Source organism: Plodia interpunctella, chromosome 1, assembly GCF_027563975.2.
Source record: "Plodia interpunctella isolate USDA-ARS_2022_Savannah chromosome 1, ilPloInte3.2, whole genome shotgun sequence".
Lineage (NCBI taxonomy): Eukaryota > Metazoa > Arthropoda > Insecta > Lepidoptera > Pyralidae > Plodia > Plodia interpunctella.
This window is the reverse complement of record NC_071294.1, coordinates 4117186-4144209: the sequence shown is the minus strand read 5'-3', so window position 1 is coordinate 4144209 and position 27024 is coordinate 4117186. Positions and strand designations below refer to the sequence as shown.

Genomic DNA, 27024 nt, shown 5'->3' with positions numbered 1-27024 from the left:
CGCGGAACTAACCGACGCGAAGGGATAAATAAAGTAAAATACAATAACGTATCTTCTTATCACAAATCAAAGGTAGTGCAGTTACTCTAACCGGTAGCTGTTGCATGCTGCGACATGTGTACCATCGGTAAGCAACAAAATGGTTGGGTTACCCTGTCACCTACACGTTTTTTTACATTGGACAATGATCTAGTGTAAACTAGAAACGAGACATCAGTATTTTTATAAATTTACCAATTGTAACTTAATGGAACAACTCGTGAGAAAATCTTTTATTTTATTAAGAAAAGTGAAAATAAAATAAAAACAAAATAATTTCTCATAAAGACGATGTGATATAGTTTTGATTTTTCTATGCCAAATGCGTTAATAAGAATTTAAAAAAATACAAAACAATAATTAATCTACAAAAGCAAAATGTGCATTCGGCAATTAAAGGAGAGGCAAGATAATTACACGACAAAAAATGTCAGAGTCGCCTTAAAGTTGGTCAGTTAGAATCGCATGTGGAGCCTCCGCCGTCCCCCCAAGCAGTCGTCGGAGCGGCGCACACGCCTCCCCGCTACGCCAAGTATAAAAGACTTTGTACAAACCAGCCGCGCGCTATATTACAACAGTGACTCTGTGATTTTTCCCGCCGTATTTATTTAATTCATCAATTAAGGTAAGTGATTCTCCTCTATAGGAATGCGAAGGGATGATTTGGGATACAGGAGCAGTGATCAATTAATGATGTGAAGGAAATTAATTAATTATTGAAATTTGAAGTTTGATTTTAAAATGACTATAAATCCTTTGAATCATCTCCGTTGCCTATTCAAGATATTTTACTTAATTTAATTAAACATTTGTGTCGGATTTTGAATTTCACAGAATCTCTGAATTTGTGATGTTTGATTATATCGTGCCGGTGGTGCTGTCAACTTTGACATAAAAATTGTTGAAAAGGACTTGTCTGCCTATCCTTCCATCTGCACGCAGTCTGCAGTAGGTTACGCTGTATGTATGTCAAGTCACGGTTGCAAAACTGATGTTCAGATTATGGCCGAGAGCCCTTTTCTAAGGGAGTTTCGACACTTGATGCCGATGGCTAATGGTGGTTAACGAGCACACAACAATGAATTTAATTAATAACTTAAATTTATTCATAAAAAATGTTAATCAAACTTGCCTTATGCACTGACACACTGTACTAAATGTCGTGGGCCAGTGTTAGTTGATAAACCTAGTCTTGGTGCTTTAATTTTGAAATGATAATTAAATATACCTAATATTAGCTCTGAAGGTGGGAAGCGCCACCTATTTCAAAACTTTTAAAAGTTTGAGATAAGAGCTTACACGCTAGTGGCAAATTATTTGTCATATAATTAAGACATAACACGAAACCTGATTGAAAAAAAAATGAAGAATTAATTATTTAGTATTATTAGAATTAATGTATTCGTCTTTTGGCCACAAATTTTATAATACCTACGAATAATTTCGCAAACGGAAAGTTTTAATGTATTTATATGTAAATAATTAGGGGAGGCTTTTGTCTTTAGGCAACACAGAAATATTTGAATAATAAGTTCGTTAAGTTTTCACTGCATTAAGGTACGATAAGCTTACTACCAGTTTCAGATACAACCGATAGTAAAGGTTATTTTTTATATTTTAATAATTTAAAATGTTACTCGGGTAACGAAAGTTCACCAAAACTTTTAAAAACTTTCGTGATCAACGAGATATGATATTGACGCATGTTGCAATTCACCAATGCATAACAAAAACTGAGCCACTTCGCAATTCGCTCCAGTTTCATTCAAATGTAGGATAGAATCTTGAGAACCATTGATCTCATTTGATACTAGTGACCCGCCCCAGCTCCTCGTGTGTGTGCTTGTGTATATGTTTGTATACAACAAGATTTGTGGGAGATAACGTAGATTTCAAGAGGAGAGGTAATATTAAAATTATTTTGTGTATGACAAAAACAATTCCGGATAGATCACATCAATCAATATGTACGCGGATTTGCACGTCTTCACAAGCGTTAAATCAACCGGGATCACTTTAAGAATTAACATTTTAGCGGACAGTATTATACCAAACATAAAAACAGCGATCAACATTCGCTAATGTGTTAAGAAAAATAACGCATCAATTTTTTTAAAACTTGCTTAACAGTTTTAAAAATACTGTTTTATTGTAATTTGTACTTAAGTATGTATAGATAATGACTTTGGTGTCCATAACACGATCCATGACATCTTGCGATGGTTCAAGGATGACGTCGACGTCACCCCGCGGCTGACTCATGACTCGGGTCAGGTCATTTCGTGTCATTCTCCGACCCCGAAATTAATTTGAAGTTTGCGAAATAGTTTGGCTGAATTTTAGACCTTTTCGGGTGTTATTGATTTTTGAGATTCTTTACTACTTCATAGTCGTATTTCCTGATGACTCAGGGTCGTGGTCATTGTGTGGAATGAAAATGTAGGCGATCCTGTATTATATAGACTCTCAAGTCAAGTCAAAATAGATAAAATACGTGGAAATAATTTCCAAATGTAAACTACAAAAATTTCAAGCGGGGCTCGAGTAGTGACGTCGCTATTCTTGGGTAAAGCATTTATTTATCATATTTTAATGAGAACTAAAAAATATTAAATTAACTTACAATAAATAAAATTGATCAATTAAAGTCGTGGTGTTTTAATATGTGAAATAGATTTTAAATACATTTTATTTTTGACCCATGCAACTATTCGAATGTATTCCATAACTCCCAAAAGATAATGATGATGGTCATGCATTTGTAAACGTTTACATTTAAGTTTAAAATCAAGTGGATTGTGGAAAATGTTTTTATTATTATTTTAAACCACTTTTTAAAATATCAAAGTGTTTATGAGGAAGTAATCGTGAAAAATGTTCAATGTTAAATTTGAAATTTGATATATACCTATAATGATATTCATAAATTAACAAGCCTAACTGGATCTTCACTCCTTCATTAGGGTCGGGTGAGATCTTAAGATAAACAATCATTAATCATCTAATTATAATTAGGCAACATTTATTTTAATGATATTTACCTACACCTGTTTTATACTTAAGATTTTATGACGATTTTAAATTCAATCTCGGATACGAGGTTTTACTAAACTTATATTTTTTATTGTGCCTTGCAATTCAAATACTCTTGACACATCTTTTAAAAGTTATTTAATAAATTCATAGTAGGTACTTACCATATGTTATTGTGGATTTTCACTTTTTATAACTATTTCAAACTATATATTGACAGTTTATTGCAACATATAGGTTACTTCATGATTCTTCTACATGATTCTCATATTACTTACATTCAAATGTTCTCAGCGTAATAAACTCATAAATTACATACAAATGAATATCCATTTTGTGAACATCTTGCAACCGGCACTTAGCGATGCAGCTCCCGTCAGTGCATTATGCATCTGTGTCATTGGCCGCAGCAATATGACCGTAGACTATAGAGTAGCTGTTGTTACTTACTCCTAAACGATTGCTGTTTCTAATTTCAATTTCTCACGATCTAGACATACGCTAATAAAAACTATGAGAGTCTGGCTTTGTCAATATATAGCACATTTTTCCGGAGTTTGAATATAAATGAGAACTTTCGGCAATCCGCTGATAAGTCTAGTTTTCTTCTGTGGTAGTGCTAAAGTCTAGAGCACATATAATAAGTAATGCTATAATAAGTAATACGTACATGTCGTTCGCTCTTTGTCTCCTGATGAAAAAAAATTTAGTCTCGCTCACATGAAGTGCAGACCTTGGTTGACGGTCGCAAGCCTTCTCATACGTTCCCGAACGCATGCGATCACATAGGCAATCCTGGCATCTTATCTCTCAAAGCATGGTTCTCGTCCACCTGTGAACATAAATGTAAATTGTGTATCAACAGAATTAAATAATTCTGTAATCGATGTGTGTATGACAACGTGTTCGTTTTATACATATTATCGAGAGTGTAGGAACCTCAATCACTAAAAATGAAGATCTAATTAGGTTTCTGTATAAGTTTTAATGATTTCATTTTTTATTTATCTAAACTTTATTGCACAACATAAAAGTTAAAAATTAATGCCAAGAGAAGAACCAAACTGTAAAAGGCAAAAAATAAATAGTCGATTGATTCTTTTACATAATGTTATTTTTCTGCGTATTTCTTAATTGTGTCCCAACCTACACTAAATTCTCCTACTCATCATTAGTATTTCGTCTTCATTGTCAAAATTGCAAAATATCATACTACACCTAAAATATATTTTTAACATAACAATTCTATTCGAAAACCTGAACTTACAAGCTACTGTTTGTCCTCACTAAACACACATAGTTAAAGATAAAAGAGTATTCTGTAATATTCTCGTTCACTTTTTGTATTCGTATATTTCGTATAGTAGTAAAATATAATTGCTCAAGCACAAAGTTACATGTGTAAAACATCACATTTGCTTAAATCATTTGACTGAACAAACTGACCCCTTGTAAGTCAGACGATCCTAAATTAAGAAACTGAGGTAGGCCAATGTAATATGTAAATATATGTAAGTAATGAGACAATTTAGCACGACTTGGGGTAAATTAAGGAAAACTATGACATTTATGATATGATGTATATACTAGACTCTATTTCGCGGAGTATCAAAAAGCAATCGAGACTAATTACCAATCAAGTAATTTATACTTAGATATATTAGTTATCAAGCCTTAGCAAATAAACTTTTGAATATACGTGTATATTATGAAAAACTACAAGAACCTGAAACCGCCAGCGCAAAGTTTCCATAATTTTCATTTAAAAATATGCAATTTAATTATTTTTGTCGATTCTGCGTATTTTAATTAAACACTTTAAAACTCAACTACTGATAAACTCTCATTGTATAAGCAAGTCTGTACTTGCATCAATTCAATGATAGGGATCTATCTACGCTCTGCCACTGCCTGTGGCCACTGCGCACGACACGAAGGACGTCTTTCGTAACAATCGCCGAATTAGATCGCAGATATTATCGCGCTGTCGATACTTTATCTATTGTTACTCGTAGTAATGCTACGAATTGGCTGATGTCAATGGCGTAGCTAAGAAGAACTAGAGGTCTTGCGCCGGGGCCCCCAAACTAAAGGTCCACCGGGCTTTGACCTTTTTTTCTTTGGCTGCACTAAGAAAACAATGGATGTTAAAACTTGAATTTTGCGTGGAGATTTTTTTATATAGTTATTTCCAACAGAATTTTGGCACTTCCACTCCCAAGGGGATGAAAACGGTAAAAAAAAACCTTTGTGCTGATAAAACTGAAGGTAAATCCTGACATTCCTTAATAACTTAAACAACTTAGTTGGATCGTCATATAGTTTTTGCACGAGAGCTTATCATAACCAGCTATGTCGCTGGCTGCTGGTAAATTTGAAATTTCGAAAGGCTGCGCGGACGCCGCGGATAGACACTGACGTCTGCGCCGCCGCCGGGAGGCTGGGACAAATGCCGCAGAGTTGCGCAACGGTTCAAGGCTACAGCAGATGTTTTACAAGCAAAACGACATTCTTGTCTTTTGAATTAAGTCCCGGAGCCGGATGGCAATTACTCTTTTGGATAGGTGGAAAAGTTGATGAAGCAAAAAAAATATTTCAATATATAAAATTGTAACTTCATAAATCTTAACAAATTATTTTAAAAAGAAGTCCCCCCTGTCGCGTCTGTCTGTATGAACGCGATAAACTCGAAAAACTACCGGAGGACTTATGTACGGTTTTCGTCAATAGATAGTTTGATACCTGATGAACTTAGGTGTATAATATATTATGGTTTTATCTTAGCGAATTTCTGCTTGCCTATATGATTTACCCAATAACTTTTATATTAATGGGATCCTACAATTAGCTTTCCTGTTTATATTTAAGTGACCCATTTAGGAAACATGGCTGTTGGTTCTCTTAAAAATAAAATGTTGTATAATAAATAATTCTTATGTACTCGAATATTAAGTCGACTCAGCAGTAGAGATTTGCTTCTCTTAAAGGGTTAAGAGTAAGACAAATATTCATTTTAATCAGTTTTCTCAAGTTACTAATACTTATAGATAGTCAAGTTACTAATACTTATATATAGTAACCGAGGCAACTATTATAAGTAATATTTCTTGAGTGCTGCCATAACATTTATGTTTCCGTCTCTCCGTCTACGAAGGGCGCGTGTATGTTACACGCGCCCATAAAACGTCACGGAAACTCGCTTATTGAAAATGTGATTGTCTCATCTCCGGTCGTTATAATAATTATACCCATTCCGGGTTCAAAATCCGCATCGAAGGCTCCCAATTTATTCTTAAAACTGGAATTCTAAGCCGGATATACGGGTCTCGATTTGGTCTTCACTAAAAAAAACCAAGAGCATATTATTTTATTATAATTTATTTATTTATTTAATTTTTATTTGTCTGTAACAAATAAGTACGTTTATATTTGTTTTTATGAATATCAATGAGTATTTGTTTATGTGTGTGTAAAAAATATATCATGTTTTATAGTTTACATTCGATTGAACATTATAAAACACAAATATTCGAAAAAGAAACTCTTTCATACAAAATTGATTAAAGTCGTATTAAATTTTCTGGGATTGTATTATAGCAAAATCTCCTATGTCTAACTACTTGAACCGAACGAAATCTAAACTATGTCAAAATACGCACGTCAAATAGGCACGTGGCGCTACGTGCTGTACTCATATTAGATCTTGGACTTTTCATTCATCCTTCCTTTGGACCTTATCTGACTTATAGTGGCAACCTTAGGAGCTATTCTAATGCCCATAAAAAATCCTAATCAAGTGCACCTTCCAATGAAAAATAAAGTAATCCTAACGAAATACCTATTATAAATATGAAATTTTGTTACATCTTCACGCTTTCGCTACATCTTCTTGAAATGCATACATGTAGTTTGAAGTGTGGGTACATAGGGTACCTTTCATCCCGAAAAATAACTGCTCCTGTGGGAAATTTACCCGGGCGAAGCCGCGGGCAACAAGCTAGTCTTCCAATAAAAACGCTTCCATTGTAAAACGCGTTGATGTCTTTTCTTTCTGAACTATATAATTCTAGATTTAATAAAAATGTTCTTTGAAACATTGTATTGGATACACTATAACCAAAGCTTATATTTTATATAATAATAAAAATGAAAATCATCCATAAGTAAGCCAATGCAATTCGGTGTTATGTAATGCTAAATGGCAATATTAAAATAAAATTTAGAACAAACAAAAAACGCTATTAATATCGAATGTAGTTTTTGCATAAATTTGAATATCAAGTTTATTTCCGATACTCGAGACTGATTTTAGTAGGTGTTTGAAAATTTAACTTGGTGTTGCGCCCGACTTTGTCTGTGAGATGTTTTATTTAATAGTCCACTTATTGCAAACATTTTTTTTATTAAACTTTGAATAGGAATTTTAATTGTCCATATTTACATACTAATATTATAGATGCGAAAGTCCGTCTGTCTGTTACGCTTTTACAGCGAAAACCCTGGACTGATTTTGATGAAATTTATTTAAAGACCCTCTCGTTCAAACATAGGCTACTTTTTTATCAAAACTCAATCCCCAAAAGACTATAATGCAGGGTGAAACTTTGTATGAAAATGGTGTCTGTTCCGCTATCGTAGAGAAATTCACGCGGGCGAAGCCGCGGTTAAAAGCTAGTATTACATAAATACAAATAGAAAATATCTTCGATACTAGTTCTACTTTGGTGTATTACACATACGTTTTCCTTGTTTAATTATGTGGCTTTAAAATATTTTGTTATAATTACTTAGATATTGTAATTAACTCCGAGTATAAAACTAGCTTCGTCCAAGACATTTTTTTTCTCTCTTCATTTAATTTCACGTCCATTTATATATGTACCAACTTCAACCCGCGGTTTCGCTCACGTGAATTCACAGGAATAATGTACTTTTACCCGGAATGAAAAGTAGCAGATCTCTTCGAGAAATTTCAAGAAAATTTGTTGAATAGATAAGGCTTAAAGAGGTAACAAACAAAATTACTATCGAATTATTAATATTAGTTGGGATGTGGCTTTAATATACTTTATTATGTAATTAAGTCTGAATATAAATCTGGTATTTTCCAAGACCTAGTGTAGGTCGAGCGTTTTATTTTTGCTTATATTTTGCTGTTCAATAAATTTCATGCCCATTTATTTTTGTACGCAATGAAACAACAATCATTATCTTTATATTGTAACCAACAGGTTACAGTGCAGTATGAGGGCCGCTAAGCTTTTGCAAGCTCGATCAATCAAGAGCTTTCCCCATCGATGGGGCACGGTCAACAGCACGGGAATTAGCTTACATTCATTGCAAATTCGCCGCTATTACCAGTGAATAAAGGGTTATGTGGGGTAACGTTGTGTAGTTCACTGTACCGCACGGTCTCAGTAATGTTTGCACTTACATAAATTACATTGCCGTATGCAAAACATCTTACGAAATATATTTTTCAATACACTTGCCCGAAGTGGCTCTTATCGACCGTTTTTATAATCACTATACCAGCCAGCCGTGGTAGTGGCACAATACTTTAATAATGAATCCTGCGTTACTACTCATATTATGAACTAGCTTGTGCCCGCGACTCCGTCCGCGTGAATTCCCATGGAAACATCCTTGTGTGACAAATTTCAAAGCCTGAAGAGGTAAAAAAATTCTTCTTGATGAGTTGTTATTTGTTTCACTTTCACGCAATAACTAATATACTGATTTCGAAGAAATTTTTTGTAGTACGGGTAGAATTAAATCAGAAATAACTTTTTATCGCTTAATGCAGATGTATAAAGTTTCAGGAATAGACATTTAATTTTCACTAATTTTAATTTACCGAGCGAGCGAGATCTACAAATATTTTTTTTGTATGGTTGTATGATTGTAACGCGATAACTTTCGAACCGTTGGTCTGATTTTGATGAAATTTAAATGTATCTAGGATTTGTCAGTAGATATTTAAAGTTAGTGGGGCAACAAATCGGTTTAGCCGTTTTTGAAATATTCAAAATTTTGTAAAAAAAAACATTGTGTTCGGAGGTCTAAGTTAGCGGCGAACAACTAGTTAATTAAATACCTGTAATGTTTAAATTAAAAAAAAACATTGTATATAATAATACGAGTATATATATATATATATATATATATATATATATATATATATATATATATATATATATATATATATATATATGTACCATCAATACCCAAATATTCGACCTCAATTCCAATGAATCGCACTACAATTCATAACATACATATCGATAAATAGGAAACAAATGTTTATAGTTTGTATTAATTCATTCGTAGTTCATCCGTGTTTTATGTCATAATTTATTGTAATCGACGCATACCTATGCATATTACATTCGTCACATGGCAAGGTCTTGTCGAATATCGTCTTCGAGGTCGAAGGTTATTAGCGAACGAAGAGGTTCCTTGTATCACGAACGTTTGACGATCACAATTTTATAACAATTTTGGCATTGAACTTGCTTGGCTTGATTTGACATTACGAGGCCGTAAAAAGCTTGAATTGGTGTGATTTTAATGTGAGAAGGACGGAAAACAAATTAAGGTTTCTCAAATGTTTACCCTATTTGTTATTATCTACCGTTTTGATCTCAAGTTCAAGTCGTTTAGGGAAATAAACATTGTGGTATTGAGTCATGGACGAATTTCATTTTTGGCAGACAGTGGAACATATACATAGGTATTTCAGATATTTAGTGCTATATTTTTATATTCACCTTCGTTTTTATAATACATCACATTTAAAATGAAATTAAAAAAAAATACCTATAAATAAATTTTGTCAAAATATTCTTGATTGTCCTTTTCCAACATTATCAATGACTATAGCAACAAAACTATATTAAAGTAACTTAAATTTGGGTATTTAAATTACAATAGATTATTATCATAATTATCATATTATCATCATTATTATTATCATAATCTATTGTAATTTAAATACCCAAATTTTATACCCAAAGATTATGATAATAATCTATTGTAATTTAAATACCCAAATTTGCAAAATCCTATAAACCTTTGGAATTAATGCCTCATTGTCATAATAATAAAAGTTTCTCCAAACAATTCAATGACTGGAATTCTAAGTAGCATTATTGCATAGCTTGCCTAAGTACATAAAACTTTCACGTGTTACGTTTGAGGTTATCTACATATAAACTGTTAATCTTCTATCAACCATTGTCTCGTCTGAACGTTTTCCTTATTCCTTATTTTATTCCTTAGCCATAGAACGTCGGAGCACAGGGTCCGCTTGTCTATTTTTTCTTCTTCACTTCGCACGGTATTCGCCATCGCATTACTTATCAGACTATTGGCACGCATATCGACCTATCTTAATAGTATTATAATTGCGAATATTTGTGAGGATGTATGTGTATGTGTGAATGTTTTTTACTCTTTCGCGTGAAATTTACTGGACAGATTGTTACGAAATTTGGTACGTGGATAGAATTTAATCAGAAATATCACATAGGGTACTGTTTATCCCGAAATACCCACGGGAGTGAAGCCCTGGGGGGGGCGCAGCTAGTAACTTCATATAACCACGTCCCATAGACCTGAGTGCAGTGAACGATGCACGAATTTGCAGGATCGTGACCGAAGTCGCACCGACGTCGTGTCGCAACATACATTGTGCCTGAGAACCTCGCACTAAATTCGCGATTGAGACAGACCGATCTGCGAACTAGCAGTTTGTATGTCCTATTGTTAAACCAGCTCCCGTAATTACACTTACAGTGGCCGCCGTTAATCTCAAAGGTTTTTGTATTACGGATAGTGGTATTGGATTTGTTATTATTAGAGAAAAATCTTCTTTACTCTTTGATGGTGTTGATTGATACTTTATCTCAATTGATCAGACTAAATTCATACGAATATTTTTTTTATATTTACTAATATTATAAATGCGAAAGTCTGTCTTTCTATCAGTCTGTTCGCTTTCACGGCTAAAATGCTGGGCCGATTTTGCCAAAAGCTAATAGTTGTGCATAAATGTTACGATTTTATAATATTTAATTTTAGAAGCTACCTATTACGGACTGTAAGTACTTTATTGTTTCCTTAGTGTTTAACTTATCTTCTAACGACGAAGTTGCGTGCAATAGGTATTTGTTGATATCCTGTATTGGTTTAACATTGTCTTATAGGTGTCTGACATAACATGCCTATTGGAATTTGTGTTATAGAAAATTACTGGCAGCCATGACCTACTCTTTGAAAATAAGTTACAAGATGTTGTCCTTCGTAATATCGTCAATGGGAGGCACAGGGGTCAAATACATGCCTACTTATCTAAATTTTACAACAATGTAAAGTACTTCAACTATAAAACAATTGCGTGTAATTACCATATTTGGGCGAGGAAGTCAATTATAGGCAACCCTGAGATTGCACGATGCATCTCGCCATAAAGTGGTCGTGATGAGTCGACCATCTATGCTTTATTGATGAGGTGGGATCGCAATTATCCGCTTACGGTCACACCACTTGTAAAGTACTTTACATGCATGTCAAGGCTACAGTATACTGCCTGCAGATGTCTTGGCGTGTGTCCCTTCCGTGTCAGTCGGTGTCATGAAATTATTCATACAGTTTTTATCTCAGCCACGTATACGGATCCACACATCCTATACCTCAACTTTTTTTATTAGCGCGCATTCAATATTTGCTCGCACATCACTCAGTTTATTCATGAGGATAATGATTATTTAGCAAAGCTATTCGACTCATTTATCTATGCCACAAAAGATTGTACACATTTGCACTGTTTATTTTTAGAGACTTATTAATATTTGCATAAATAAACGTACTTGTTATTAATGTTGGCATCATGACACAGTTTGCTAGTTAGCTGGTCGAAGTCATTCTGATAGTGATACAGAATGCCTGGGGCACAGGCTGGCTTTGTGGCTGAAGAGGTCCGCGACACACTTACATAACAGTTGACCAATGTGTCACCAGCCTTACCGCATTGACCATTTAAAAACAACCGAACCGCTGCTGTTGCCACTTGTATGTGACATCATTGCGTGTAAATATTTGCACGTGATCACACCGTCCGTCGATGACATGACGCTGTGGTAACTTTAACATGGATAACAGATGAATGAATCGTGAGACATGGTTGTCATTATCCGAAAAGGAAATATGTTACTCAATAACGTATGGTCCAGTGCCCCAGTCAGTCGGTTCGGTCGTGGATGACAGAGTTTCGTGTTGCATGTCACACTTTTGAAATTATGCAATTTTATGTCAGTGAGAGTCATGTAGAAAATGAAGGGCAGATAAGAGCAATTACAATGTCTTAACGGTCAGCCACGCAGTGATCGATATTTTTTCCATGAAATATGCAATCATAAAAACAAAAGCTACATTTTTTACTGGAACTAATAAGGGCAGCGTAGTACACCCAGGTGGTCGGATGACCTGACCAAAACCGCAGGGAAAGCCTGGATCCAGGCCGTTTCCAGTCATATTAGAAATTCTTGGGGGAAGCCTATACCCAACAGTGGAAAATCTCTTCGACTGAAATGATGAGGATGATAAAACGTTTTATTACTTAGAACAATTTAAAACATGAGTACCTACATATTTATTTAGTCAGTTTTAATAGCATGTTATCAAAATATTTCTCCCAATGTAACTACATCGTTTAACAGTCGGATCGCGGCACAGTTTGTCTCAATCACAGGGTCTTATGAAACGAATGGAATTTTTAATTATGCGCCCGGGGTTGCGACAGGCGCCTGCGCAGAATGCCTGAGGTACTAAAAGTCAATCGTGAGTTGATTGCGTCCGCTCATCACTCGCTGATTCTGTTTGCCTATTAAATGACTATTAACCTCATGCTGGCATTTAATCTTTGGAAGTAAGTTATCTGCAAGTTTCTATAGACAGCCAAGTTTATATGGTCCTCATATTTGAGAAGATCAAGTAAACACTTGATCTTCTCAAATATGAGGACTATAGAAATATTGAATACCACTTTGGTTTCGAATCCATTGTGAGCTACTTCGAAATCTTTCGATTGGTTAGTGTGAGAAGCAAGAAGCAAGTATACCAATGTCATAGTTGTCTTTTTAGTTCCATAAAATCACCGGACCAGTAACTTGAGCCATTTATACGAACAAAACTTATATAATTAAATTTTTACCTTTATTATTTAGTTGATCTTTATTTTAACCTAACCTATATGCCCAACCTGCTTCCCATCATACCCAATTTAAGTATACATATTTGGTCCAGCATGTTCCCTCCACTTCTCCTGGTGACGCCAAGTATTGTTACCTTCGACATGTTGAGCTACTAGGTATATGTATCTATATTCTTAAGTAACGATCTTAATTTAAAATGGCGTCACATATTAAATCACGACAACACATGACGTGATAATTTATGTATGCAATCGTACGTCTTGAATGGAGTTAAGCTTTTAGTATACGTCTAATGAAATACAACGTTAAAATGAGCAATTATGTAATTGAGCTAATTAATCTATTGTTTAAACGGTCTGTTTCTGAGTTGCGAAATTCGCACGTAGTTGGAAACACAGAGACAATGTAATTTTATTTTAGGTTAATGTTTTCATTTTTGTGTAGTGTAGTGCGGATACTAGTTATGTAAAGGTATTGTAAGTTGTGAATTGTTTAGTTTATAGTTATTTAAAGATGGCATGTGTCAAACGGTATGATAATGACATGATAATGGTCCGGAGGTTGACAATAGTAAAGGTTGTTGTGTAGGCATGTTTGCCTGCCAGAATAGCAGAAACGCCCACGATAATAATATGACAACTATTTCATGTCGGTTAGGGCCAATTTATAGCACAAAAAGAATTTAAAATAAATTATTTCACAAGTTGTTCACTGCTGAACATATCGTTAGAGACGATGGCAGAAACTAGCTACTTGCATTCGGCGTCAGTGCAGAACAGATGTTTTTAATTTAACTTATGCTATCCCACTGCCTCACCATTTCCTTCCATTTTCCCAGTCAAAATCACCCGACCAATCTTTTTGAAACAAGGCCTCAAGGCCAAGGATCAGAAAGTACTGTATACCTACATATATTGTTTGTAATATATTTATTGTACAAGAAACACATTCAGAATGTGTTTCTTAGTACACACAATAAGTAGGTAAATATACAATTAATTAATATGACAAAATATGTATGTATGTTTGTTTGTTTGTTTGTTTGTTTGCAGATGCAGACGTGGGTACTGGTGGCGTGCGTGGCCGCACTGGCGACGCTCGCGGCTGCGCAGAAGCCGGGCCGCTTCCTCTCACTGCCAGTGCCGCAGAAATGCGCTAACAGTCAGTTTTATTTTTCATCTATTATGTGTTTTTAAAATGCTTTTCCGCAAAGATGTGTGAAATAACGACCTTAAAGATTCTGGGTTCGATTTTCAGTGCGGGCAAATGTTTGTACTTACACAGATCACACACATTAATGCTTATGTAGGCCATTCAGTGTTGTTAATTTTTTCATTTATGTTATATAGATTATGTTGAAGGAAAAGGGCGGAAAAATGTGTCACGAAAACTCATTTAGAACTACGCGATCAAAATACAATTTTGAAATTAATGCCAGTGATGTGAAATCATTTTTTTTTTTGTTATTAGCACTATTCATGTAACAAATTATCATAATAATATCGACATAACCATAGGAGTTACCAGAATTCAATTTTACATTACGATTCGAAAATATCATCATCAAAATTACGTAATTACTTAAATACACAACATAAAAACAACACACGTCTCATGATCATGAATGAAAGAAGAGATAAAAGTGAAAGCTCCCAGAGGTTATTGACCCAAGCAAGGTCACGGACGGGTTCGAGGACGCTCCCCGCTTCGTAGAGCTCTCGTAGCGTGGGCGTAACAACTCGTAGCGCGTCGTAGCTCGCCGTAGACCTCAGAAAATGTAGATCGGCCGGAAAATACATTTAAATATTTAATTGTATTTGAATATTATACGCAAATCTTTTGTAAATATATAACACGCTTCGTTTTGTGATGTAGAACAATTTTAGAACCTATAATAAACCTACAAATATTATCTGATTAAAGTAACTTCATATTAGTAAATTAATAGTAAATTTAAATTAATTAGTAGTAAATTCATATATATGTCTTAACGAGACGAATCATTTTTTATGATATATATTTAGATGTGTTCCAAGCTCGAAAGTTTAAAAATCACAAATTAAAGTAGCTTACCATATTCATAGATTACTTATTAATAATAATACCAAACGTTTACTTTTCGTAATCGCTCGTGGTTTACCTTAGTCTTTCGATTTTGTTGGCCACAACAATGGAACCACAAACCATCTAAGAGAAAATAGGAAGTTAACTTTTGCAGTTTCATCAAACCATGTAATTTGCCGAGGTATGTTTCACCAAGTGAATATACAAGTAAATATTTTGTACGTTACAATCGCCGTGTGGCGTGTGTTTCCGCCCTAAAATTAGTCGCCTCGTATGACATCTTTTTCATTGTAAGTATGATTGTGTCATTAAACCTCGCGATTTTTGTGAGATCATGCTTTGAAATACTACGTCCTGGTACTTAATTGCAGTCATTTTTTTTTTTTATCCAAATAAACTTAAATCAATTATTTCTTGGAAATGACGTCATCATTGTGCATGCACAGAATATTACTATTATGTAAGTATTTTATAAAGACATGATCATAATTTGGGTGTGAAACACGTACGTAGTAGTAGAGTAAATAGATACAGTCTTCATAAAATTAATACGAGTAATAATCTAATCTATACATATAATAATAAAACTTGGCTATATATATATATATATATATATATATATATATATATATATATATATATATATATACATATATTATATGATATTTAAGAAAAAATAATTAACTAATTAGCCAAAACATTTTTTTAAATTATTGTCTGTATTTCTGTCTGTCTTTATGTTTGTTCGCGCTTCACGCAAAAACTGTTGGATGGAATTTGATGCAGATTTCACAATTGTATTGTATGTTTTCTAACTTAAACTCTAGTATAGGCTAAAATCGCGACACGTTGCTTAAAACCTGAGATATTAACAAAAATAAGTTATGAACGGACGCACATAATAAACGTGGGCTAAGCCGCGGGCAAAATCTAGTCAAAAATATAATTATCTAAATTCAGAAAATAATGTTTGAATGTGGATTTACTTCCATAAGTACATACAATTTTCTTGCTGAAGGGAAAATTAATTTAAATCAGTTCCATGAATTTCCTATAAGTTCATGCTGAGCGTTGAGATTTGAGATGATAGCGTTCGAGTAGGTCACTGAATGATTTTACACCAATATAATGATTTTACACCATAAAATTATAAAAGGCATTCCTCACACATATTTCCGCTCGTTTCAACAATAAACCTTTATAAGGCTGTTTCGAAAACGGTCGCTCAGCAAACTTTGAATAAAATACCACCGCAATGGCTCACCAGTTCTGTCGCAACTGAAAATTGTTTTATTACTTAGAAGCTATTTATTATGATCATAGTTTCACTAGTTGTATAACTATCATTTTTAATTTCATTTAAAATAAATAGACGTTATTAATGAAAAATACGGGTCACTCACGTGTGGTTATCGACAAAAAAGTCGACTATTGAAACTATAGTCGACTTTTATCTAGTAGTAGACCAATTCGACTGCAAGCCTAATTACATTTAAACTTCCATTTAGTTTAACATGTATTCTTAATTAAATTTTTCATTTGTAATTTCAAGTCAAAGGCTATGTAAGTTGGATTGAACAAAGTTAGCAGTTTATTTAATTACAGTGACTGAATCGTAAAAGCTGTTTCACAATCCTACAGCTCACATGATATTAATCAGACAATAAAATTAATACCCGAGTTTTGCAACGCAACGCAACCTTCGTATGAATATTACTTTCGATATTTATCAATAACTCATCTCCTTTTGGTGTGACGTTCGGTATTAGTTAAATTTATTAACTTGAATATTTATTATAGTCGATTCACAAATATTTGTATTTTGCGTGTATATGTTTTAGCGGTAGAATTTAAAATTAAGTTATGAAATCTTGCATTTACGAAATATTGATCTCGAGATAATCAATACATATAATAAAACAGTAAAAAAAATGTTTCTGTACATTACGTAGTTAGTACGATATTTAAATAAAATAAAATTGAGATCGATAGAGAATCAGTAATAGAATAAGAATTTAAAAAAAGTCTTGTCTTTTTGTTTTTCTGTTTGTCTGTTTGATTGCACACGCTAATCTCTGGATCTATTGGACGGATTTGAATGAAACTTTTTTTGTTGTATAGCTATAAAGCCTAGTCAACCTATAGGGTATAAATAATTTTGAAAACTGGAACACCTGATGGAGTACTATGATGGTACAGCTAAACTATAGGAAATATTGAAATGAAGCCTTAACAAAAATTATTCAGCCTGATGAGCATTTTCTGTTGAGATATAAAATCGAAGATCTGGAACACCTGATCTAGACGTATCATGGTATAACTAAACTATAGGGAATATAGAAATGACGCGATTTTTATAAAAGTTGTTCAGTCTGATGAGCATTTTCTGTTGAGGTAAATCGAAGATCTGAAACATCTGAAGAAGAGTCATAATAGTTCAGCTAAACTATAGAAAATATACTATTTCAGTCTGATTAGAATCTTCTGTTTGTAGTACAATTAAATTTCTCTAATAATTTTGACTCCTTACCAAAAAGTCGCAGGCATCAGCTAGTATCAAATAAAAAGGGGTAAAGAGTACGCTTTATGCCTTAGTATAATGCCGATTTTATTCTACCAGTGCGCTAAATTTGGTCGAAACCAGTCTAGTAGATTTTCCGCGAAAATATTTTAAAAAATATCAACAACTATCCAGATTATAGGAAATATTTGAAGGTGGTCTTCAGTCAAAAATTAGTTCATGCTTTCGTCCATTTTCAAACTAACCGTAAAGGTCTAAGTAGGTCGCCAATTATCCTCATTAATATTCGGCGTATTGTGTGCCGTATGTTTGCGGCTGATCGTCTGCAAACAATCGCACATCCGTCTGTCTGTCACCGCGCAAGGTCTCCGCAATAATTGTCAGCCGTGCGAACTTACATTCATATACTTCACATAGGGCGAATGGCATTGCGAAAAAAAATGTACTGCCTACCTCGTAAGGTTTATAAAGACGTGATACGATTTCAGTAAGTAGAGTCCGTATCTAGTCTGTTAGTAATTCTGTGGAAAGGTATATATTGAATCAAGGTTCATAATGATTTTCCTCTTCTAGATTTTGAATTAAGATTTCTCGATAAAGATAGTGTATCGAAAAGTAATAGGTACTTTGGCTTCCAAATCTTTCGTTGCACCGGAGCCTATCTATAGCAGATGATCCACTATGCCCACTGTGAGCCTAGCTAACATCGTGCTACAACACTCGCCCGAATGGCCCAGTCAACTGGACCAATGTGCACTGGTCGCACGACAGCTCATTACTAATATTCGTGCAATTGTCTGTGATTATTAGCTATATGGTTGCGTACAAAAAGCTTAGCATCAAAGCCCGTCGTACCTAAGGACCTTCAGATGATTGCGCAACGCGTGAATACTTTTGTTTCCATGTCTTCGTATTTAGTTTGATTGTCCTTATCATGTGTTGTTTAGATTTTTTTATAATGATGCGTTTATTTACATAGACAAATAAGCTCATTAGCGTGTAATTTTACCCGTTTAGTAATAGTAATAGATTTATTTGCGCGACTGTTTCTGAATTGCGTGTATTTTCTTTATATAATGAAGCATGACCTGTACCCGAAATGGTTTTCATGAAAAGAGGCTTACCTCTTCTCTTCTTTTCATGAAAAGAGGTTTACTACGCCATATATTTCAGTATATATTTTTCAATCAAGTGGAACTCCATGTCATTAGATCAAAAAGACTTTCGAGTTTGAAACAGTGAAGTAAATTCTCTTATATGTAACGAACAATAAGGTACTGTAAGTAGGTACAAACGTAGATTATATATGGAAGGGGTATATATTTAGGTACAAATGCCGTAAGTTGGCGGGTAGCTAGTCAGATTATTGCATCCGGAAGATATCCTTGGCCTAGTTCGTGACTCAACGGTTCATCATCTACAGACTACCGAAAGTCTACTAATGCTGGTTATGCTGTCAGAAACTAACTCAAAACTACAGGCTATGACACTACTAAATCTATAGGGCTTAATTCATAATCAAAATCAACGGTGTAATGAGCATTTGCTCGTACTTGTGGACATATATTTTTAGTATAATTAGATTATACTAATTAGTTGGTCTTATGTTACCAATAAAAAACATGTCCCAGTCCCTCTCAGTACCAGGAGCATGTCCTTAAACAAAATGTTCTACTGCTTTAGAAGTACCTATCTAAGAAAATTAAACTTGCGACGTGATGAAATCTAATTATTTTCCAACATTTTGTTATTTACCTACGCATTAAACACTTTATTAAAAGTTTAAAATGAAAAGTGTATATTAACAGTAGTAAATTAATTATAATTAGCAATAAGTATATACTTAGGTATCAGTGAGTTCGTATTTACGTCGATGATTAGCGTGTTATGATTATGACCTGGTTATAGGCAAACCAATTTGAGCGCTTTCAATTTAATTAAGGATTTCAGGATTTCATTTATAGACAGGTTATAAAAAAATACACATAAACACTTAATTTTAGACCTTCGAAGTCACATGTCACACGAGTTCACCGAGTAAGGGTCGTCACTAATTGTTTATTAGCAAAACATTGTAAATTACCATTATTTATTCATTCATTCAAGCCGTGTACGACAGACGAGGATAGAACTGGTATGTTTAGGTCTCGACATGGATGTCAAGGGGTCTAGGCCTATGAAGAAGATCGTATATTTATTTCAAGGATTCCCAAACACAATATTTCCATCGATAATTAAATAAGTTTAAATATGTCAGAAATAAAGATTTATCTCGAGATCGTTGAGTCAAAACCTACCTACTTATCTCGTAGACAAAATTCACAACATAAACAAGTAGTAGGTACCTACAAACCTTTGTACTTAGTTTCCTTTATAAGCTTTATATTTACACTGTTTTGTTGTGTGGACGTAAATTAATTATTAATTAATAAACAACAAACATGGCTTTTGATGTCATCAAAAAATAGACAAATTTGCAAACTGGAAAATCAAAGTTACCATTTTTAGTCATCCACCTAATTATTCAATTAGGTAGATGAATAAACATGAATATTTTTACGGAGTCGTTTAATATTTTAGAATGACAAGAATTATTGTCATTGAGTCTTCATTTTCTTCCGCAGGACCAAAGGAATTCTTCTACAAAGGGCACCACTACTTCTTCAGCGGACACATCCCGGCTCTGGCCAACAGGAAAGTAGACTGGTTGGACGGTCGCAATATTTGCCGGGAGTACTGCATGGATCTCGTCTCCATGGAGACGCAGGAAGAAAATAATCTCATCTTCAAGCTCATCCAACAGAGTAAGTCGGCGCAACCAAGAAAATGCTCGGATGCGAGAGAATCAGATTGTATAAGTCATATCATAATTTAAATAAAATTATGACTATAATACACATATTATTATGACTATTATATAGCTAGAATGAACAGAAAAAATAAAATTGGTCAAACTGTGATGACAAACAGGAAAATTTTGATAAAAACCAAACCAGAAAATTTCGCAAAATATATTTAGAATTCGACATAATTAAAAAAAAATATGGTTTAAATTCCAGATGACGTGCCCTACATCTGGACTTCTGGACGTCTCTGTGACTTCAAGGGCTGCGAGTCGCGAAGGGACCTCGAACCCAAGAACATCTTCGGATGGTTCTGGTCCGCCAACCGGGAAAAGATCTCGCCTACCAACCAGGTATTAATTTATTTACAATACTTAGCCCAATCATCATCGACATGAAAATCTGACTCATCATCAGTTAAAAATTGGAATCTTTCGTTAAAACCAGAATATTCATGATTCAATATTTTATTTATACTGACCATCAGGGCCAAGCCCTGTGACATCGTATATGCACTTGTGTACCTACACAAAAAAGTAGGAATCAAAAACTTGTAAACAGTTGTAACTTGAACTCGCTAGTGGACCTAATTACCTACATAGCGGTTGAAAAGCGAAACGAGTATTGGCACCACGTTCCATCGATGACATATAGATCCATGAATAGTTCTTGATAACCTGCCTTCTTGGAATTGCAGACAGGTTACTATTACTTATAAGATTCGCTCTTACGTTAAGCTGCCTGCCTGACGTCACCTCTCTTTGAAAATGGTGTTGTTGCCTCTCAGTTATGAAAGCTTTTATCCCTTCCCTTAGCTTGGAAAGAATCTGAAGTAGATTAAAAATATAAAATTCCAGATAGTGAATCTACCTTTTCATATTGCAGATCCCCAACGGCTGGGGCTACAACCCATGGTCTCAGACTGGCCACAAGAAGCAACGCCAGCCTGATAACGCTGAGTTCGACATCAACGGTACGACAGAGTCCTGTCTGTCCATCCTGAACAACGTTTACAACGACGGCATCGCGTGGCACGACGTCGCCTGCTACCACGAAAAACCCATCGTCTGCGAAGACAACGAGGAACTCCTCAATTATGTGGCCAGCACCAACCCCGGCCTCCGTCTGTGATGCGTTTAGTTACATTACTCAAAAACTTTACAGTGACAGTTCTTTCGCGTCGTTTTGTTCAAAAGTTCTATCCCAAAAAAGAAAAGTAGTATGTAATGGTTTTCTAGTTTGATTATAATAGTGTGAAAATTGGTAAGAATGCAACCAACGATATCCTAAATTCCTGGTTTCATAATTTAAAATTTCGAAAACTTGCCATATGCATCGGATCTCTCCTGCACTGCCCGTATTCCGACGTACAAAATTGTACAGAATAGTAATTAAGTATTATATAAGTTAATTAGGTTTAATTACCTAAGGGATTTTTATTTGTATATAAATAAAAAAATACCAAGAAAAAGTAGACATTTTTTTATTTACCCAATTCAACAAATAACTGTGTACATTGGCGTACATCTCCTTGTACGTATTTTTAATACGCCTTATAAACTAAATAATATTTAACTTGCATTCAATAATATATGAATGGTAAAGGCACATATAACCTTTGGAATGTAGAAAATAATATAAATGTATTAACAATGGCTCACTTTACAAATGCTACACTTTAGAATAATGATTTACATTTGTTATAAAAATAATAATCTGCGAACTTAATACTTACATGCAAATATGGCACAAAAATTGTCTCGTTTTTAGAGAATGATGGTGCTATTTATGAATAAGCACAATTGATTATTGTGCTGCCAATCATATTATCCTGCCTAATCATATTATCTTAAAAATTTCCAAAATAAAGAAACCAAAGTACATTCACATCATATGCTGGTGGTGATTGATCATCCCCACTAGAATGGATTCATCCACTCCATTCCAGTGGTGTCCAAAATTTTTGATTCTGGAATCATATACTTTTCTAATTATTTATATAAACTTGCCTGCCTGCCCTGCTCCATTGGCTGTTCAAGCGACGAACTTTAACAAACTTTTTACCTAAAACTAAAATCAGCCACATAATTTAGAATATAATCTAAGAATTGAGCTTACATTATAACTATAAAAAAAAGAATTATTAAGTATTTCACGCCACTCACACTAGCAACTTATTATGTATGTTTTCGACATATGTAAATATTCTCAAAAATAAAAAGAAGACATGCTTATTCACAAATGAAAATACATGCGCTGATGATTTTCGACATGCAAAAACAATTCTCAGCAAAATTTAAACATGCATCATTCTCACAGAAGAAATTCTTCATTGTAAAACAACTACAAACAAAATAACATTTTCCTCTTTGAGTATGTTAGCTTATTCACATAATAACAATATCAAAAAATATGGAAACAGTACGAACGAAAAGTCTTTCTTCTCCTTAATAATAATAAAAGTACATAACGAGATTACAGCTCCAATCATCAATGTAAACATAAAATTTAACAAATACAATAAATCCTTTTATCAAACAAAACTCTCCATAAATTTAAAACGATTTCGATATTTCGAATTTGCGGCCAGTTCAAAAAGTTTTAACATAGTCAAATAGCATTATAGTAAAAAATGCTGCCATAGTACTGTACAGTAAAATGGCACAAATATATTAATATGAAACTTATACAAAAACAAGTTAAAATAACTTTTATATCGAAATTAATCTGAAGGCCTGCCAGTAATTCCCCTTCCAACCGACTTCAAGTCATGATCTTTGTACCTCTCACATATGTTCAAATCTCTTGTTTTGTTCACCAAAACATTCAGAACATTATATTCCCTGCCATGCACCACCACATACATATTACAGTATTTTTCAAACTCATCCGGAGTTAGTTTATATGTTTTTTTTTCTATTTTGAATTCGCCGCCATATCCTATTACAGTGCTGCCATCTTCAAATTGAGAATTACACTCTGAAGTGTCGGAAGCAGAAGCAGAGTCTAGTAACCTGTGTGAATTTTCACAAATCTCTTTATACTCAGGTACTTTGATGTTCAAACACATTTTAGGTAATTCTATGTTGGGTAGATGGGGCTTCAACAAACTTGCGCGATGACGCCTGCGACTAGTGTAATAAAATGGTAAATCTGTAACCAAGTTTTAAATGGTAAATCTATGAAGAGTAGGAACTTGATATGATAAAATAAAAAAAAACAGTAAGTTAATAAATAAAATATTATTACTTTGTATATACATATCTACATTTTTTTCTAAGAAAACTGGCCATAGTTCTAATTCATCTACTATGTTTACTAGATCATTTTTATTGTTCTGAAGATAGAGGTCCCCAATAACCTGGAATTTTAACATTCAATTATTACATATTTTTCATAGGTTTAAATACCGTTATGGTTTAAGAACTGAGGGGTTCAAGCAACTGTGTGAACACATCAACTTACAACATCATTGTGGTCTGTTGACAACAAGGCAATAGGCACAAAGTGCAGCCTCTTGGCACTTGCTATGAGTTCCTTTGCCTTATCAATTGCTCCTTTGGTCCAGTCTCTTGAGCACACATTTTTTATTTCACAGGTTTCAGTCAATGCCTGTAAGTCATCAGTGGTGTGAAAAAACAAAAGAAAATTAATTTTCAACGTTACATAGCTGTTTATAACAGCTGCAGCTAAAGTAACCACATCAACATGTTTTATAAAAATATGCACAAGTGGTGCCATCTGACTCATAGTGCTAGAGTTTACTAAAACATGCAAGGTATATTAAAATTACCCGTAACAATCTAATGTTTTAATGAAATCCAAATATTATTGTTATTCTTGCCATAAATAATCACAAGTATTTATTTGTTGTTGATGCAGGTGTCAAGAAAAATGTTATCATTTAATAACTAAATTGAAATAAAGGTACTCACCTTATCCACTGGCGTCACTCCTTGGATACTAGCTTCAAATACTTTGCTAGGGAGCTTTTTATACTCAAGTGGGAGATCAACATAAACAGTCCTAGAATCTGGTCGCATAAAAATGCCAAAATCTATCAGCCAAATTAAAAACTGTGATTCCATTGATACTATCCCTCTTGCCCATTTATTTTGCCACATAACTGACAAATACTGCAAAAGAAATAAAGTAGGTAATAGTAACATTAAAATAATAATTAAAATTAGACAAAGCAATATTCTTTCTTTCCTTCTTTCTGCTTGCTGGTGTTATCTTTTAGGAGACTTTTTTATTTTCTTCTAAACACGGGACTTCTTCCTACTCAATTATGCAAATTATTTGGGATTGATTTAAATGAAATTTGATAAAAGGATCGAATATAACCTGGAATAGTGGATACATTACTATTTATCCCAAAAAGGGAAAAAAGGGAGCGAAGCCTCGAGGCATATAATCAACGAAAATCAAATGATCTCAATGATTATAATGCAACAATTTTATTTAAATTTTGAGTGTTAAACATATTATTCACTTTACCTGTCCATGTTGGAAATTAGATAGTTCCGGTGTCAATTTGTTTAAACCCAAAATGTCATAATTTTCCATGTTGTTTGCAAGAGAACAATTTTTATCGTCATTATTCATCAAACAATGAAAAGAAAAAGGATTATTAAACGTTGTTATAGTAACCAACAGAACCATTTTTAATCCAGTATTGATACAGAAAACAAACACGAAGTCGAAAAGAAAGTAAATAAACTTATTTTATCGTAATGCAAGGTAATTAAAACTTATTTTCGCGCGATATCAGCAAAAAAATTGCCAGTGCCGGCCGGTATGTCTATAACGTCAATGTCAAATTGTAAAATGTCAGATTTTTTTTTTCATATTCTTTGGCTTGAGCGTCTGCATTACAGCATAGCAAGACAAAGCTTCAACACTCTTCCTTCAAAGCTTATTGCTAGGATTCGTTAAAATAAGCGTTAAATTCATAATTCATCACTACATAATATAAAATAGTTGTTTGGCGACTTGGACCGTAATAAACTTGACCCGCAGTTCCAATCGCCTAAACACTATTTCCAGCCCATTTAGCGCTTACTGGAACCGCGGTTCAAGTCACCTAATGTTTTATTTAGAAATGGTTGACCGGGACCGTATTTCCTATAGATAGTACAACCAGGCACAAAATACTTATGATTTTCTATGTTGTAACTATAGGTACCTGTGTATGTATATAGTTATGAGTAAATTATAAGCTTTACCTCAGGAGCCTACCCTAAGAATCATGATATTGAGTACTTATAAGAGGCAGACCAACTGCCGCTTAAATTACTCAATTTCATGATAGAAGTGCCTACTAAGTATGATGAGTTTAAAATATGTACAGTAATCACAAGCTTCTCTCAGTGGTTCGGGTGGCACGTTAAGCCTCTTGCAGCCGGGTCCCGACTGTTGTCATTAGATAAGGTCGTTATTAGAGCCACGTCACGTCACCGGGCGGGTCGCAAGTCGCGACGCAACTTCTGCAAACAGTCGAATATTATTCGATCCAACACCCCCGTTACTTCGATTCGAATACCTGTTTTAATCATAGGATATTAGGTACATATATTACACTTATTATAATAGACGTGGGTTCTGCTTATTTCAAAAATTATTAAATTTTTGAATTCTGCCCCTGTGGTGATATTGTTATTAAGGACTATGTTATTTTCATACTGGTGTCAGATTTTGTTCAAGTCGCCTAAAGGCATCTGTCATGAATTTTCCAACTATCTATCAATATTGACAGGAAAACACGACGAGTTCACAATTCACATCCAGTGATGAGTGTGAAGTGGTGAAATAATAGTAAGATTATGTTAAAAAATTGTCTAAATAACTTTTCCCGACTGTCACCAAGGCAGCCTAATGTCGAAAGATTGCAAGTTGTAAAAGTTTGAAAAACTAAGAGATATGCATTTATAAACCATTTACTATGTATTAGTACATATTTGTATGCATGTATGCTCCTCGAAAACGACTAAATGGATTTCGATCTAGTTTTCGTAATTGCATTGAAAGTTATTATTACCCGACTGCAAATGGAAGATTATGTATGAGGTAATTATATGGTAATGACATGTAAAGAAAATAATAAGTGTACTTTGTGACTTGAAATTCTTACAGTGTTCTTTCCATCTCACAGTGTTGTGACTTCCATCTTCTAACAGTGTTGTGTCACTTTATTATTAATTTAGTGTAGATGGGTCATGTATTGCGGAGCGAGGTCGGCGCGGATAGGCGGCCGTGAGGGTCAAACAGAGGTGACAAGAGAGCGGCGTGCGTGCGAGATATGTATGGG

At 34.1% G+C, this 27024-nt stretch overlaps 2 protein-coding genes across 3 annotated transcripts; one reads left to right on the top strand and one right to left on the bottom strand.

Annotated features, from left to right (window-relative positions):
- Positions 1–511: 511 nt before the first annotated feature.
- slf (schlaff) lies at positions 512–22188 on the top strand. Its single transcript, XM_053750749.1, has 5 exons — positions 512–664; positions 14339–14447; positions 20496–20675; positions 20931–21067; positions 21600–22188. Exons 2-5 carry the CDS (start codon positions 14339–14341, stop codon positions 21843–21845), a joined length of 672 nt encoding a protein of 223 aa, XP_053606724.1. The 5' UTR covers positions 512–664; the 3' UTR covers positions 21846–22188.
- Positions 22181–27007, bottom strand: LOC128672845 (uncharacterized). Of its 2 annotated transcripts, XM_053750348.2 has the most exons (6): positions 26848–27007; positions 25215–26203; positions 24650–24850; positions 24180–24326; positions 23964–24075; positions 22181–23867 (listed from the first exon to the last, which is right to left on the bottom strand). In XM_053750348.2, the coding sequence occupies exons 2-6, from the start codon at positions 25377–25379 to the stop codon at positions 23437–23439; spliced, it is 1056 nt and encodes a 351-aa protein (XP_053606323.1). In that variant the 5' UTR covers positions 25380–26203; positions 26848–27007; the 3' UTR covers positions 22181–23436. The 2 variants fall into 2 exon arrangements, with proteins under 2 accessions (XP_053606323.1, XP_053606411.1); XM_053750436.1 differs by lacking the exon at positions 26848–27007 and having other exon boundaries at positions 25215–26843.
- Positions 27008–27024: the final 17 nt, after the last annotated feature.

Excerpts from the sequence above, each read along its gene's own strand:
- LOC128672845 (XM_053750348.2), bottom strand. The coding sequence starts at position 25,379 with ATGGTTCTGTTGGTTACTATAACAACGTTTAATAATCCTTTTTCTTTT. Across the intron at positions 24,327-24,649 it reads GAGTGACGCCAGTGGATAAG|GCATTGACTGAAACCTGTGA; the intron begins GTGAGTACCTTT and ends GATGACTTACAG. Across the intron at positions 23,868-23,963 it reads TGTAGATATGTATATACAAA|ATTTACCATTTTATTACACT; the intron begins GTAATAATATTT and ends ACTTGGTTACAG.
- slf (XM_053750749.1), top strand. The coding sequence starts at position 14,339 with ATGCAGACGTGGGTACTGGTGGCGTGCGTGGCCGCACTGGCGACGCTC. Across the intron at positions 20,676-20,930 it reads CTTCAAGCTCATCCAACAGA|ATGACGTGCCCTACATCTGG; the intron begins GTAAGTCGGCGC and ends TTTAAATTCCAG. Across the intron at positions 21,068-21,599 it reads AGATCTCGCCTACCAACCAG|ATCCCCAACGGCTGGGGCTA; the intron begins GTATTAATTTAT and ends TTCATATTGCAG.